This window comes from Mustela lutreola, chromosome 8, assembly GCF_030435805.1.
Source record: "Mustela lutreola isolate mMusLut2 chromosome 8, mMusLut2.pri, whole genome shotgun sequence".
In the NCBI taxonomy this organism is placed as follows: Eukaryota; Metazoa; Chordata; class Mammalia; order Carnivora; family Mustelidae; genus Mustela; species Mustela lutreola.
In genome coordinates, this window is record NC_081297.1 from 92,903,686 (window position 1) to 92,919,137 (window position 15,452).

A 15,452-nucleotide genomic window follows, 5' to 3' on the forward strand; every position below is an offset into this window, starting at 1 on the left:
TCTTTTCATTCACTCAACACCTTGTCTCTTGAATATTCACAAGGCTCCAGGCATGATGGTAGAGGCTGGAAATCCAGGGAGACATACAATAGATCTCAACATTCAGGAAGTTCAGGTTTAAAGGAGAAGATGAAAGAAAAATGAGTACAATGCAAACATGATGACAGGTAACAGGCTATAAGACCCCAAATTGGCTCATCTTATCCAGGTGTGGGTTGTGAGGTCAGCACTGGCCTTGGAAACTGCCTCCATGGTTCCATCTCTCCCACCAAGTACCCCTGCAGCGGGTACTTTCTCATCTGTGAAAGGCTAATAATTATACTAGTGCTTACCCCAAGGGAGGCGTAAATACCAAATGCGAGGAGAGATGAAAGCAGGTCGAGCACGGCATTGATATCAATCATGTTCCTCAGGTCTGGAGGACGATGGAGTGTAACTTCCATTCGAACACTACAAAGACTGAGCATATAAGGAGAAGACGAAGGCTTTGGAACTTTGTCAAAGAGAGAGCTATACATTTCAGTCGAATTCAGTATTTATATCGCTCCTAGCATCTCTCAGCTTCCAATCCGGCCTGGATTTCATTCCAACCATTTACTAGCCTTGGACAAGTTATTTATCTTCTCTTTCAATTTCCTGTTGGGTAACATGGGGAGAATCAAAGGTACCTCAAGGGGATGTTGTGAGCATCATCGGAAGGAAGGAATGGGAAACCCCACGGAGCGATGCTTCCACACGCAAAGTTTTAACGGAGAGAGTCCCTCAGCGAGAGCCTAGGGGCCAAGGACCGAGCGGGGGAAAGGGAAGGCAGCCCCGGGCCGCAGGAGCGCGCGGAACAGATGCGTCTCCTCTCCCCGGGCGGGGAGGCGGCGTCGCGGGAGGAACCGGCCTCTGGCCCCAGTAGGGGGCGCCGACGCGCCGCACTGCAGCATCCTGGCGGCGGAGCGGCGGAGCGGCGGCCCCGGCCGGGCTGAGCTCGCGTCCTGCCGCAGTCCCTCCGCCGCGCGTCCTGGCGAGCGCGAGCGCGAGCGCGGAGACCCCCCGCACCCGTCGGTCGGTCTTCGCAGCTGCCGCGGCGGCTCCCACGCGCGATCGCGGGCCCGCGTCTCGGAAACGCAAGCCGCAGACTGGGCGGCGCGGCGCGGCGTGGCAGGGCTCCGCGGTCTCGGGGGACCGATCCCGAACTTGCAGGGGACCGCGGCTCTCCGGGGCCTGGAGAGTGTGAACAGGTGAGTGTCACGCACGTGCCCAGGTGGCTCTTTCGGAACGAGTTCCTGCAAACCCTTGAGACCCCCTGAACGCTTGGCCTCTGGGTCGGTTCTCCTGGTCCCCGCGTCTTCTCAGGGCGGCTTCGGGGTTCGCTGGGAGGGGATGTGAGCGCGGCGCGCAGGGCTTGACAGCGCCCTCGGAGCTGAGACTGAGAATGCCCTTTTGACTTAGGCTGCGTTTCTCTCCAGGTTGAGAGCAAGTGACCTGCAGTCCATGATGGGCCTGTTGATCATTCTAGGATACCTGTTGCTTTTGGAGCTAAGCTATCACCAGGCATCTTGCACGATTAACCTTGTCGCTGTGGGTGCTGCGTTGCAAGATGAGGGAGCATTCCCCGTAGCCAGAAGAGGAGAACTTGATTTTGGAGCTAGACAAGAGGCTCTCATTCCCACGGCCAGACTAGATGCTTTGCTTGCCTAAACAGCTGCGCTTTATTTTGATGATAAATACAGAAGTTAGAAAAACTGTTACCTTATAAAGATGCTTGCTTTTTTTACCCCCCAAAGAGGAAGTGGAAAGCAGGAATTTTGATAAGTATAGTACTGGGAATTATGAATGAAATCTTTTTTTCAATAAATGTAAAAAACATCAGGTTATTGGTGACTTAAATGTCACAGGTCTAACAGATCATAAGCTCCTGGAAGGTAGCCACTTTTGTCTGTGCTTAGCACAATTGTGGAATGATCAATGAATATATTAGTAATAACATAGTATGGAGGCCAGCTCCTTTTTTTCTTCTTTCTAAGCTTTCTTTTAGTTCCTTTATGTTTAGGGGGGGAGAAAATCACTGTGCCTTAAATCTCTTAAATATCTATGTGTGATTTTAGCTTTAGGGGTGATAGAAGCTCAGAAGTTTTTGTCTTAGTAAAGCAGTGTCCACATAATAAGTAAATGGCAACTTCTAGACCCAGCCAGAATATTTCTGTACAATAATATTAAAACAAATGTTTTTAGATTCATTTTATGGAAGGTCTTGGATTATAAATTATTTTGAACATCAGAAATTGGCAAAAGGTCACTTACTACAATTTACACATTTCTTTGTTTTATATCTTTGTCAAATGTAACATCACATTTTTATGTGAATAACAAACTGCTGAAAGACATATGTCAGTTTGTGTCTTCCTTTAAGTGATTTTTCTAAGCATAAGGTTGACAATAAGCAGCTGTACCTTCATAAGGGAAAAAATTGCCCTACACAATTTCTCTTTCTTATGTGAAATTCCTATACCTCTGAGGCCATTTGGGAGTTAATGAAATATTTGACTTAACAAATGTTTTTTAAAAATCACATCTGATGACTACTTTCAGGAACTATAAATAAGATAGATAATTACTTAGGCTTTATGTGCATGGGAATGAACAATTTTGCATGAAATAACAAATTGTTGTTTATACAAGCTCCAGACCCTTGCATGGTCTGTGTTTCAAAGAAATGCTTGTCATTCTTATTTAGAATTTATGTAGTTATGTATCTCCATATATTATGCTTTTGTGATGTTCTGAAATGAAGCACGGAACTTTAAACATAGGGCCTTTCCATAATGAATACATATAAGATGACAAATAAGGAAATTCTTTTATCTTGAGCCAATAATATGGGTCTGGACAAATTGCAGATGTTAAAGCTTCTGGTTTTCCAACTATTAATGATTACAGAGAAATTTTGTTGTGTTGTTGTTGGGGGTGAGGTAAACAATAGCTAATGTCAATGCTGAGCTTTTTATCCTTTGGAGGAAGTTCTGAGCCTTTGGAAATCAGCAAGTACAAAATTCGTTGGGTACAAGTTGATGGCTAAGATGCCTAATGAAGAAAACAATTACATGTTCACGTCTTTGTAGAAATCCTTTTTCAGCAGGATTTTTACTTTTTTCTTTCTGTTGTGAAGCTCCTTTGAAAAGTTGTAGATGACAAAACATTGGCAGGAGCCGTTTACACGTTTAGATAACAGATTCGTGTTGTAAAAATATCTTTGCAGAATGAAAAAAAAAAGGATGAAATGAATGAATCACTGATGTGATTAAGTTTAACAAGGATGAGAGTCAAGTCTTATATATAGGTTTCAAACACTGACTGCAGAAGTTCAGAACGAGGGAGTCTGCAGTTCCTGTGAGAGTTGTGAGTCTTGCTGTGAGTACTTGTACAGCCACAAGGCCAGCTAAACAAAGAATAGGGAGAATCTCGGTGAACCATGGTAGGTCAGTTTGTCAGGCCCTATCTCAAGGAGTGAATGCAGTGGACGCCATGTTTTTTAGTGATCAAGAGGCAAGTGCCAGCAAAGAGGACTCCATGTGATGAAGAGAGAAGGCGAGAGTCAAGAACAAACCAAGGCAAAACAAAACCGGACAGCTCATGAAGAACAAGGGAAGATGCCAGGTCTCATATTCCTAGGAAATAGTAGCCTAGGATGGGGCCAAGGGTCCTAATAACTGATAGGCTACTTGAAGGCTTCTGACTGAAAGTAAACAAAAAGTTGAAGTAATGTCAGCTCACCAGCACTGACCTCAGGTATCTGAAAGTGGCCAATTAGACGCAAGGTGTTGTCTGATCTCAAGGAAGGATTCTTGCCATGGCTGGCGGATTCCTTTGGTTAACCCCAAGGCTGTTCCCAGCTTTACATATTCATGGTACTAAGAACCTAGGTGTCATTCCTGAAGCACTGCTTCTATATCACATGTGCTTACATTGTATGCAATGTCATTTTCTAAGTGTTAGAGCAGTGTTAAGCATTCAGGTTGTCGTAGAAAAGGAATCTGAAGTTGAGTCATGGCATTTATCTTTTGTGTACCAGGGGTGTTGTGCCCAGAAAAATATAAGGATATAAAGTAGATATTGTATATAAATTCCTGGAACATGGATGTCTGTCAGATGTCTCAATCATGGGATCTAGTGTGAACTGAGCTAAAATTTAACCTTGAAGTGCAAATCCAATCATTACAGTAGGATGGATAAAGACGAATGTATATTATTCAGCCCTCAGGAAAAGAAAGACTTCTAAATGTGACTCTCCCCATCCCGTGTGTTGTGTATTGGGTATGTATAGACACATGGTAAATACACGTATTCACACACTTCAAATATTTGTTATCCATTAGTGATCCAAAGACAATACCTTCATAAAAAAATACCTTAGGCAATGTTGTTGGGTATGAAAATGCATATGTTTTAGAACCAAAGAGATCTAAGTTCACGTCATGGATCTATCACTTATTAGTTGACTAGTTTGCAGTAAATGACTATAACCCTTGCACGGGATTGCCGTGGAGGAAGATGATGATAAAGTGAGGGGTGGCCATAAGGGAGAAGGTGCTTCATAAATACGAATTCCTTTCTCCAGTCACTTAGGACTTCCCAAATCTCTTTGGTTGCAGGACTGCAGATTTACAATGATATGGTGAATCCAAAGGCTGGAGCCAAAAAGATTTTCTCAGCTCTTCAGTGTGCACAACAGTGAATTATCCACCAACACCCAGCATGGCTAAAAGTGCAGAGGTCAAGCTGGCAATATTTGGGAGAGCAGGTGTGGGCAAATCAGGTAAGTGTTTTTGTTGTAGTTGTTGTAGAGTGTGTGTGTGTGTGTGTGTGTGTGTATGTGTCTTTGACACTGCCTCCGAGAATTAGACAGAAGGGTGGTTGGCATTTCTCATAGTGTCAAGTGTTGCTCTTTTGGATGAAGTCTCTCTCTTTATCTAGAACTTTCCTTTTGCATAACCAGTTTTATTTACATTTCTGCTTATTGATGATGACAGGTCTGCTGATAATACACAAGGCAATGGATATATCATAGGTTTTGGTATTCTGAGGAAGGGTATAAAACAAACCTCCAAATAAATCAGATTGTGGAAACAAAAAAAGTATTTACATTTTCTCTTGTTCCTCTTTACTAGATGCCAAGAGGCCAATTTTATATCTCATTCATCTTGATATTTGCAGCACCCAGACCAATGTCATGCATGTGTTGGGTACTTAAAAAAAAAAAATGCCTGTTGAATGAATATATCCTTTCAAGAAACAGAATTGCATTACTACCCAACACTTCTAAAATTGGGGGGAGGGGTTGGGGCAAAGGTAGACTGCATGAGCTTAAGCAAGACAGCTCTTGCCAGCACCTCTGGAGTGAATTTAAATGATCATATTATGGTATATACTAATTCAAAGACTATCTTTTTCATTCCTCACCTAAGAAAAGTCTTACATACCTTTAAGATTAAGGGGGAAAGGATGGATATGAAAATGTATCTGATCCAGTTTTGAAAAATGTATCTCAGACTTTATAACTAAAGAATAGTGCTGAAGCCAACGTTGCTAAAATTTAAGGGCAACACGGCTTTTCAGACCATATTATCTCACTCTCTTCTTGGAGGAAAGAACCATAATTGATTTTGCACACAGGGTTCATGGTTCTCAGGAAAGGACTCACACAGATATCTAGTAGGAGCACCTTTGTGGAGGGAAACCCATTTGGGTCATCCAATGTCATAGGTAATCCACATAATCTTAAATAAACACACATGAGTAGGTTTTAATTCTGTGACCAACCACTCTTTCCTAACTAGCTCTCTGGTTTAAGTTCAGCAGTAAATCTTCCCTATTCTAAGCCTTTCTCTCTCTCTCTCTCTCTTTTTCTTTTCATTTTCTAAGAGTGCTCTTTTCTGCCATCACTCTTCCTTCTTATTGCTCATTCTTGCCTGTGGCAAAAACCAAGCAAAGAAAATAGATAGTTGGCAAGGTTTTAAACTTGCCAGGCTTCACAAGATTGAAGATAGTTGAACTCCTCCCCATCAATCTCCTCAGTGTTTCCCAATGGCGTGAGAACCTAATTTCCATAGCTGGTGGAAGGATCTGGAGAATGAGGAAACTTGTTCCAGTGAGTGGAGGATGAAGGGAAGGGCATGTGTGGGAGACTGTGCTGCTAACAATAGCTTGTCTGAGTCCTTTGTGAGTGGAGGGTCTAGGCCTGGGGCTCCCTGTTGATTACTCATTCATTCAAACCTTAACATAGGCAGTCAAAGAAGAGAATTTTTAGAACTTTGATTATTCACCAAAATAAACTCCACATGGTTGGAAAAGTTAATCATAGAAATTAAAATTTGGTTGAAAAACTACCTAGTTGTGTTATAGCCATCCGTTTCCCATCTCTGCTGTCTCAGAGCAAGCTCTGTACACCCTGTTTTCAAGGTTCATCTCTCAGTCTGACCTCTACCCATTTCTTTCATCTTCCCTTATGTTGTTTTGATGACTGCTTCAATTATTCCTCTCATGCTCTACCAACTGTTTTCCCATAAGGATTTCTTTGACCCCTGTACCATCTTTTTCTTTTTTCCAGGCTTGTGGAATGTGGGCTTACTTACTATCTTACTGTCTTAAGTTCTATCTTACTATTTTACCTCTCATTCTCTTCCACTATAATCATGAGCCTGAAACTGCTTTTGCTCAGGTCACCACTGATCAATAACGAACAAATCTAATGCATATTTCCTAGTTCCGATCTTCTTAGGACTCCTTTTACCATTGAACACAACCACTCAGTCTTTCCTAAAATTCCTTCCCTCCCATGCTCTCATGACCTCATGATCTTCTTGGCTTTCTTTCTACCTCTCCATTGCCCCTCACCAGCTGCCTTTATGGGGGCTCTTCATTGACCCACCTCTCAAAACCCAGGGCTTTCAGGGTCCTACATACCCATCTCATGTCTTCTCACTCCATACATTCTCTCTAGGGGCGATTCCTCATGCCCAGAACTGAAGATATACTTATACATACAATCCAAATTCCGCTAACCCTGGTTTTATTTTATGTAAAATGCAGAAGTTGGACTTGTTCACTAAGGTCCTTTCTAACTGTAGAGTCCTGTGATTCTTTTTTTTTTTTTAAATTATTTTGGCTATGCTAGGATGCATCACTTTTTTTTTTTAAATATTTTATTTATTTATTTGACAGACAGAGATCACAAGTAGGCAGAGAGGCAGGCGGAGAGAGAGGAGAAAGGAGGAAGCAGGCTCCTCACTGAGCAGAGAGCCCGATGTGGGGCTCGATCCCACGACCCTGGGATCATGACCTGAGCTGAAGGCAGAGGCTTTAATCCACTGAGCTACCCAGGCGCCCCACGTCCTGTGATTCTTAATGCATGTTCTTTGGGCTGGTTTCTTTATCCACTTCATACACATTCTACCATTTGCATTTATTTTCATGTAGGTGAAAATGACAACGATAGACAGCATGTCTTAAACAATTGCTTGTTTGTCTGTCATCGATACAGTGTTTTCCTATTTCAACATTAGACTGTCTCCCTGAGAACTGGTAACCACACCTCACGTTAAAGGTTGTACCTGTTTGACTGTTGCATGGGAGACAATTCTGAGACCTTTTCTCATAGTTCTGTGAAAACAACTACAGAGTCCTTCATATCCATCAACTTTGAAACCCGGCTATGTTTTCATATAGCAATGTTGAACTCATGTTTATTCTAATTCCTTATTAATATGAAAATATGATATCTCTGCCTAGTTATTAAACCACATGCTTACTTTTCTGTCATGTAGTCTGTATTAATCTTTTAAGTAATTTTTTTGTTTGTTTTTAAGTCTGTAGAAAGTTCTACCTGCTAGGATGTCACAGCAGCTCCTCATTTTCTCAAATGCCTCTCCACAGAAGGTCATTCCTGGGGGAGGCAGCTTGAGATCTGGGAAAGGTAGAAACAGAGGGTCTCTGATTGCACTGTTTCAGAGGCCTCTAGGCTTACCTGTATGATCTACTTTTCCCCACAGTCACTATGAAAGTGGAACTGGGGATAAGCAAGACCTTGTTGTCCCCTTGCTAACAGAGAGCAGCGTAGTCTGGAGTTGAGAGCAGGAGATTTGGGAGTGTCACTGTTCAGTTTGACGTCCAATTCTACAGTTGACTAGCTGCAGGAACATGGCAATTTTGGCAAGTTACCAAAGTTCTCAAGTCCCTCAACTATAAAAGAGCATATAGGGGCACCTGTGTGGTTCAGTCAGTTAAGCCTCCAACTCTCAATTTCAGCTGAGGTCATGATCTCAGGATTGTGGGATTGAGCCCTCAGTGGGCTCCATGGTCAGCCCAGAATCTGCTTTTCCCTCTCCCTCTGCTTCATCCCCTACTTGCATGCTCGCTCTCTCTCTCTCTCTCAAATAAATAAATAAATAAATAAATAAATAAAGTCCTTTTTTTAAGGCTATAATAGTGCCTATCTCTAAGAGATGTTATTAGCATCAAACGAGCTATCAGATGGAAATCCTTTAGAACCGCACCTGGCACAAAGTAAGTGCTCCAGTGTTAGCTTATAATAGTATAGATTTCTGAGGTATGCTCATTTTAACTAGTAAATTTTCTAATGAAAACATACAATAAAAGATACATTTACATTCAAGTGGACATTTGGGTTTTCATTACAACCAGAAAGTTTATAAGATAAAAATTCTATATTGCAACTCTGCATATCCTAAATGTATACAGGTACGTGTGCACGCGCGCACACACACACACACATATACACACACTCCCCTCCCCCTCTCTTTCTTTTGAAACTAAAGTCTGGGTAATGTCAATTACAGTCTGACTACTGGTGATCACAACAATACTTCTTGTGGCTCATATCTTCGAAAAACAGCCAGAAATATGTGGTGTGATCAATAAATTATCACCCTTAAATTTCAAAGTGCTTCTGGTATGTGGTGGACAGCTTCTTAAGCCCAGGTAATAGACAAGCCCTCTATGTTTAAAACAGAATTTAACATTAACCAGAACTCTTTGGTTGACAGGTTGACCATAGAAGTGTCAGCCCAGGCAGAATTGAATAATGTGTTATTTATAAAGGAACCCCGGAAGAACATGTGATGTGTGTGTGTGTGTGTGTGCGCACGCATGTATATACGTATCAGTATATACATGGTCCTTTGTGTTAGGAAGATTCTTTCCCTTTCTGCCTAATGTTATCTTGAAGCTCTGTCTTCAAGGGACCTTGGTTGCTGGCTCAGCGTGGTGAGCACTTTGGGGGATGCTGCAGACCGCAGAGCCTGTATCCCATCATATCCCATCTTCTCTTGCCCAACAGGGTAAACATTTCCCTTCCTGGCTGAGGGTAGAGCACTAATAACATGGCATACGGGACATAGATTACCTTCCTTGTGTGTGTCAGCCTATAATTTGACAAACTTCAAGTGATTAAAGCACCACCACCTGCAATAAAACCTAGAATGCACACCCGATTTATTTAAATGCTTCCTGGCTTCATATTATTCAAATCTGTAGTAAGTGTGGGAGGAGCTGAGAGAGAAACCACTGAAATTTTAAATTTAGTTTCTCAGTTGACATTCTCATTTTGGAATTGAAATATTGTGTGCCATAGCTAAATATATTTCTTGAAAGGGTAGTCTCAAAGTTAATTGAGTTAATGCTATCCTCTAAATCAGAAGCTGGTTCATGCACTCATCCATGAAGTCTTAAGCTCATAGATTCAGATTGCTGGGCTACAAACTGGGGGCTAAACACAAACAAACTTGTGATATATTTTTCCTAGACACAAAGAGAAGTGATTCAATTTCCCCTTCTTTTCCTTGTTTCTTTGTTCTTGTTTGCTTTTCTCTTTCTCTCTCTCTCAATTATAAAAAAGTATGAAAAGCTTTTTTCATTTTATATTTTAGTGGGACAGGGACAATTCTGATTTTAGATATGACTTTTCCAGTAAGTACCTAATACTGCTTTAACATAAATGCGTGCTTTATGGCTGGGGTATGTTCATGAGATTTCACATACGTGGAATGAAAACAGCAATATCAACAGTTCCTTGGGTAGGTCAGTTTCCTTATGCTACAGAACCAAACTTTGTATTTTATTGTATTTTAAAGATTTATTTATTTGAGAGAGAAAGAGAGAGCACCCGCACATGAGGGAGGGAAAAAAAGAGAGGGAGAGATTCTCAAGCAGAATCCCCATTGACTGTGGAGCCCAATGTGGAGCTTGATCCCATGACCTTGAGACCATGACCCGAGCTGAGACCAAGAGGTGGTCATTAAACCAACTGAGCCACGCAGGCACCCCTCAGCCTTCGTATCTTAAAACTTTTTCTCTATATGTAGCTGTATGCCAGTTCATTCCCTTCATAGAGACTTAATGGTGTAGTATGATGCTTTCTTGAAGATCGTTTTCAAAGGACTTCTTTTTTTTTTTTTTTTTTAAGATTTTATTTATTTATTTGACAGAGATCACAAGTGGGCAGAGGCGGGCGGGGGCGGGGGGTGGGGAAGCAGGATCCTCACTGACCAGAGAGCCCGATGTGGGGCTGAATCCCAGAACCCTGGGATCATGACCTGAGCCAAAAGCAGAGGATTTAACCCACTGAGCCACCCAGGTGCCCCTCAAAGGACTTCTAAAAGAAGATGACAGAGATCTAGGTGATTTGGAGTATTAAGCATCTCATTATGGTCATGTAATTATTTTGCATGCTTATCAATTTCATAAAATATATACAAAATTTGATATTGCTCTGTCTTATATCTATGTCTTATTATAAAAATGATACCCCCAGCCAGCTAGTGACTAAAATGGACTCATTGGGAAGATGTAGCAAATTGATCTGTGACTTCAGTAACCTGTAGGCTCCAGGTCCAGTTTGAAAACCACAAGTATAGGAAATGGCCTCAGCTGGGCATGTCACATGAATGTGAGTACACACTGACAACAGTCCTGTACCACACTTTTTACCTACTTACATTCTCAATCAGCTCTTCAAGTTCTTGGTCATTCTTGTTTTAAAATTATGTAACCTGAATGGTAAATTTTCTTTCACAATTTGTTTGCATAAGAAGAGGAACAGATGGTGTTTCAGGTGGTTCAGAACTTTCACCCCTCCCAAGTGTAAGTGTGTGTGTGTGTGTGTGTGTGTGTGTGCATGTGCACACATTTCCTAAGTGGTTGTTGAATTTGAAGGATTACCAGAAATGAGGCCCATTGGTTCTCTGTATGCTTGGTGGTTAGAGGAATAACTGATTTTTTTTTTAAGGCAAATGGGAGGAAGTTGGCATTGAGACAAGTTTGGATGCGGCTGGAAAACTAGCTCTTTTCCTGTCATAAAATGTAATGATATGGTTACCTGTGGCTTTCATATATACTTTCTTTTACCTGCAAAGATAGAAAAGCCAAAAGAGAGAAACAGCCTAACCGAGTCAATTTTCATTTATTTCTTCCATGAGGAACAAAAGGGTATTTTCAAATTGGAGGTGTATGCTTATGGATATGTGGAAAAGCCGTACCTCAGTGCAAGCTATAAGTCACGCTGACTTTTATTGTATGCCCAGGAAGAAAAGCAAAGATGAGGAATGGTGAGGTCTCAGAAAAAGGAAAGAAAAAGAAAAAAAGGAAAAGGAAAGGAAAAATTAAAATCAAAGTCAGTTCATTGGTGGGTAGTTAAACATTCTGTAGGTTGGCAATGACCAATTCTTAGACTTTTCTTAAGGAAAATATAGTTAGGGAGGAAACAATACTAGAAAACACAACAAAACAAAACCAAAAGTTGTTTTTCAAAGTCAAACAAATCTCTGTCCCTGCTTCTTTCTACTGAAATATATTATTAAAATTGGAGTGTCTCTTATTTTTAATTTATGGCCAATTTATTCATTGAAATAGTTTCCTGTAGTTAATTGTCAGTCATCACTTGGTTCCATTTTGATCTCAACTTGTTTTCTTGGCAACTGAGAAGGCCTAACTTTAAGGAAAGGGAGTGAAGAAAATTGTAAATCATCCATGTAATTCCCCTTTTTATTCCTGGTATTTCTCCAACTTATGGGTTTGGGGAAATCAGCCAAATTTTCAAAGTGGTACTGTCCTTGAAGCCAAAATTCCAGTGCAAACGCATCTCTGTTGCTACAGCTGCCTTTGAAAATTGATGTGGTTTCAGAAAAACAACCATAATTTCTTCCATCCCATTAAAAATGAAAGCAGTTATGTTATAAAGGCAAAGCAGTCTGAAAAGGTAATTTCAGCATGGAGTAAGCAAATACATAAAGTTCCTCTACGTACCTATGTGAGAGAGAGGTCATTACAGAGATCACCAAGCTTCTCAGCGCACAGCCAAGTCTAGGATCCTAGTTTATGACTCATACAAGTTTGCTATTACATATTTTTCATTTTTTATCACCCCATTCTTTTCCACATTATTTTGATCACCTTTTCTTAGGAAATGAGGTGCTCATTAGGATTTTAGGATATGAACCCTGTAAAACATGATGAGTTTTATTTTTATGAGAAATTTCCAGTAATCAAAAAACAGTGAATACATAATCAAGCCCCCTGGGACTCCTGGGTGTGTTGCCAGTCAATATGGCTACGTATGAAATTCTCAGCAACCTGTATATGTAAGTTCCCCTGTATTGTCGTATTTCAGCTCTTTTTTTTAATTTATTTAAGATTTTATTTATTTATTTGACAGGCAGAGATCACAAGTAGGCAGAGAGGCAGGCAGAGAGAGAGGGGGAAGCAGGCTCCCCACCGAGCAGGAAGTCCAATGTGGGGCTCGATCCCAGGACCCTGAGATCATGACCTGAGCCGAAGGCAGAGGCTTTAACCCACTGAGCCACCCAGACACCCCTGTCATATTTCATTTCTTAAGAGCATTGGATCAAGTGTAAGAGAACTGATGAATCATCTCCTCTGTAGAATAAATTTCTCATTGTTTTGTTTGTTTTTAAAATATTTATTTATTTATTTATTTGAGAGAAGGAGAGAGAGGGAGAGGGAGAGAGCACAGGAGTGGGAAGGGGAGAGGGAGAGAATCTCCACAGACTCTTCACTGAGCACAGAGCCAGACGTGGGGCTTGATCTCACGACCCTGAGATCATGATCTCACAACACTAAGATCATAACCTAAGCTGAAACCAAGAGTTAGATGCTAACCCACTGCCCCATCCAGGCATCCCAAATTTCTCCTTGCTACCAAAAGAACATTTTACCCTCTATCCTATCAATATGATCTAATTATTATAATTTTTCTAAAGCATTCAACTCTACTAACTGGAAGGATTGGAGTTAAAACTTTAGTTTCATCCCATTCATTTCTAGCTTGCTTATTATTTATTTATTTATTTATTTATTTATTTAGCAGTACAGGTAGATGGGCTTTGAAGGTACTTTGAACAATTACAAGTGTGGTATGAATTTAGTCTTTCTACTATGATTCTCTTGTTATCAAAGTCCATGTAGTTCTTCCTCTATGTTCTTTAACATTTCTGTTTGGACAAGCAATATGGTGAATGTGCTAGCTATCCATTGTGGAAGGCCAGATGAACAGGTTCAATCCACCAGTTGGCTGTTAGTCTTCCTCCACTGAGAACATAACATTACAGACTATTCAGAGATGGCAGGTTTCTTAGCCTTAGGAGTTGGCCCTTTCAAATAGGTGAAATGAATAAATATCGAGTTGGGCTTTTTTAAGATTAGTGTGTGAGCTGTCTGGACAGGAAAAGAGTTTAGGAAAATAATTCACTCTTATGTGTTATTGGAGAAGGAAGCATAACATGGAGAATTTTTTTTTGATGATCAAGTCTTATCCTTATTAAAAAATTCAAGTGTAAGACATGAAAATATTTTTGATAGAAAGGTTTCTCAAACATTATTTAATATATGTGTCTATGTATTTCCCTATGATCTTAAAATATGTTTTCATTCAACAAGTATCTGTTGACCGTCATGTTTGTGTTCTAGAGTAGGTGCCTATGTTACAGGACTCAAGTACATTCCAATAAGGGAGAATAGCAGATATTTCTACTCATCATTATGTCCCCAGACCCTCACACAGTATTTCACACAGCCAGGATCCTCAATAAAACTATTACATTGAGTTAAACTCAGTGTGTTCTACACATGCTTTTTAATTTTATTAAAAGGCATATATTCTAATGTCTCCTCATTATAACCAATGTAGTTTCCTTGCTTACAATTGTATATCTCTAGTGATAGGAATTCAGCATGACTACATAGACCATTCTGTCTTTGGGCTGTCAGTCATTGTTCCAGAGAAGCAGAACCAACAGGATGAGGACACACACACACACACACACACACACACACACAGAGTTTCTTTATTTACCTGTTTGTTTATTTATGCTAACAAGACTAAAATCTGTAGAGCAAGCTGGTAGGCCTGAAACTCAGGCAAAATTTTAATGTTGTAATCTTATGGGAGAATTTCTTTCACTCTGGAAACCTCAGCTTTTGCACCAAAGGCCTTCCAGTAATTGGATGAGGCCCACCCACATTATTAAAGCTAATCTCCTTTACTTAAGTAAGGTCAACTGACTGCGCATGTTGTCCACATCTACAGATTACCTTCACAGTTACTCCTACGGTAATGTTTGATTAAATAACTGGGCACTGCATTAGCCAGCCAAATTGGCACATAAAACTATCACAACAGCTCTTCCTGTGTGTTACTCTACCTTTGGAACCAGAGGTGGTTCATTAGCTTCTGCTCGTTGCTTTTAAGCTTACTCTCAGAGTTATACAGGACATTTTAAGTGCCTCTTCCTATGGTAGCCCTTAACACATTTAAGATAGGGAGCATGCCTGGATCCATGCTGAATTTTCTCTTCCACCATCTAGTTACTCATAGTTACTTCATTTTCCCTACAGGGAGTGTGATTTCTTGTCATGGCACCATCTTGGCTGTCTTATTTGATCTGTGTGTTCTATGCATTGGGGGCCCTGGAAGTGAAAGCAGACATTTCAGAGCAGATCAGAACACAGCTGTAAATCTGTGAACATGCCCTGCTTTTGCTAAGACATTCTGAGATCATTGTTGCTTTCCAGGGGACAATGGATGCAATGTGGATTCATGGAGAGACTGCGAGTAAAGGTTTTTTTCATTGTTTTGTTTTGTTTTTTAATATATGCTGTTGCTATGTCAAATCTCCCCAAACCTATAGTTTGTAAATGCTTAATCCAGGTGTAGAAGTTTATTTTCATTCTTTTAAATACTGTTCTGTTAGATTCATCTATTCTTCTGCTCTGTCCTGAGACGTTTGGATCTACTATATGTATCATCCTTCTCTATTTTCTGTCATCTAGAAGTCTGTTGGTTTTGGAACATTATGGGCCCTTGACACTCTTACTCAATCATAGAATTTTCCACTTTGGTATTATAAAGCTCGTTGGAATGATTAAAAATCCCA

The 15,452-nt window shown here is 40.6% G+C and overlaps 1 protein-coding gene across 2 annotated transcripts in view; it reads left to right on the forward strand.

Moving 5' to 3' along the window:
- Positions 1 to 1,093: 1,093 nt before the first annotated feature.
- RERG (RAS like estrogen regulated growth inhibitor) overlaps positions 1,094 to 15,452 on the forward strand; it is a 123,267-nt gene continuing 108,908 nt past the window's right edge. For both annotated transcript variants that reach the window (XM_059185970.1, XM_059185969.1), the window contains exons 1-2: positions 1,094 to 1,229; positions 4,641 to 4,804. In XM_059185970.1, coding sequence (XP_059041953.1) covers positions 4,744 to 4,804 — 61 coding nt within the window. In that variant the 5' untranslated portion in view covers positions 1,094 to 1,229; positions 4,641 to 4,743. The remainder of the gene's footprint in view (positions 1,230 to 4,640; positions 4,805 to 15,452) is intronic.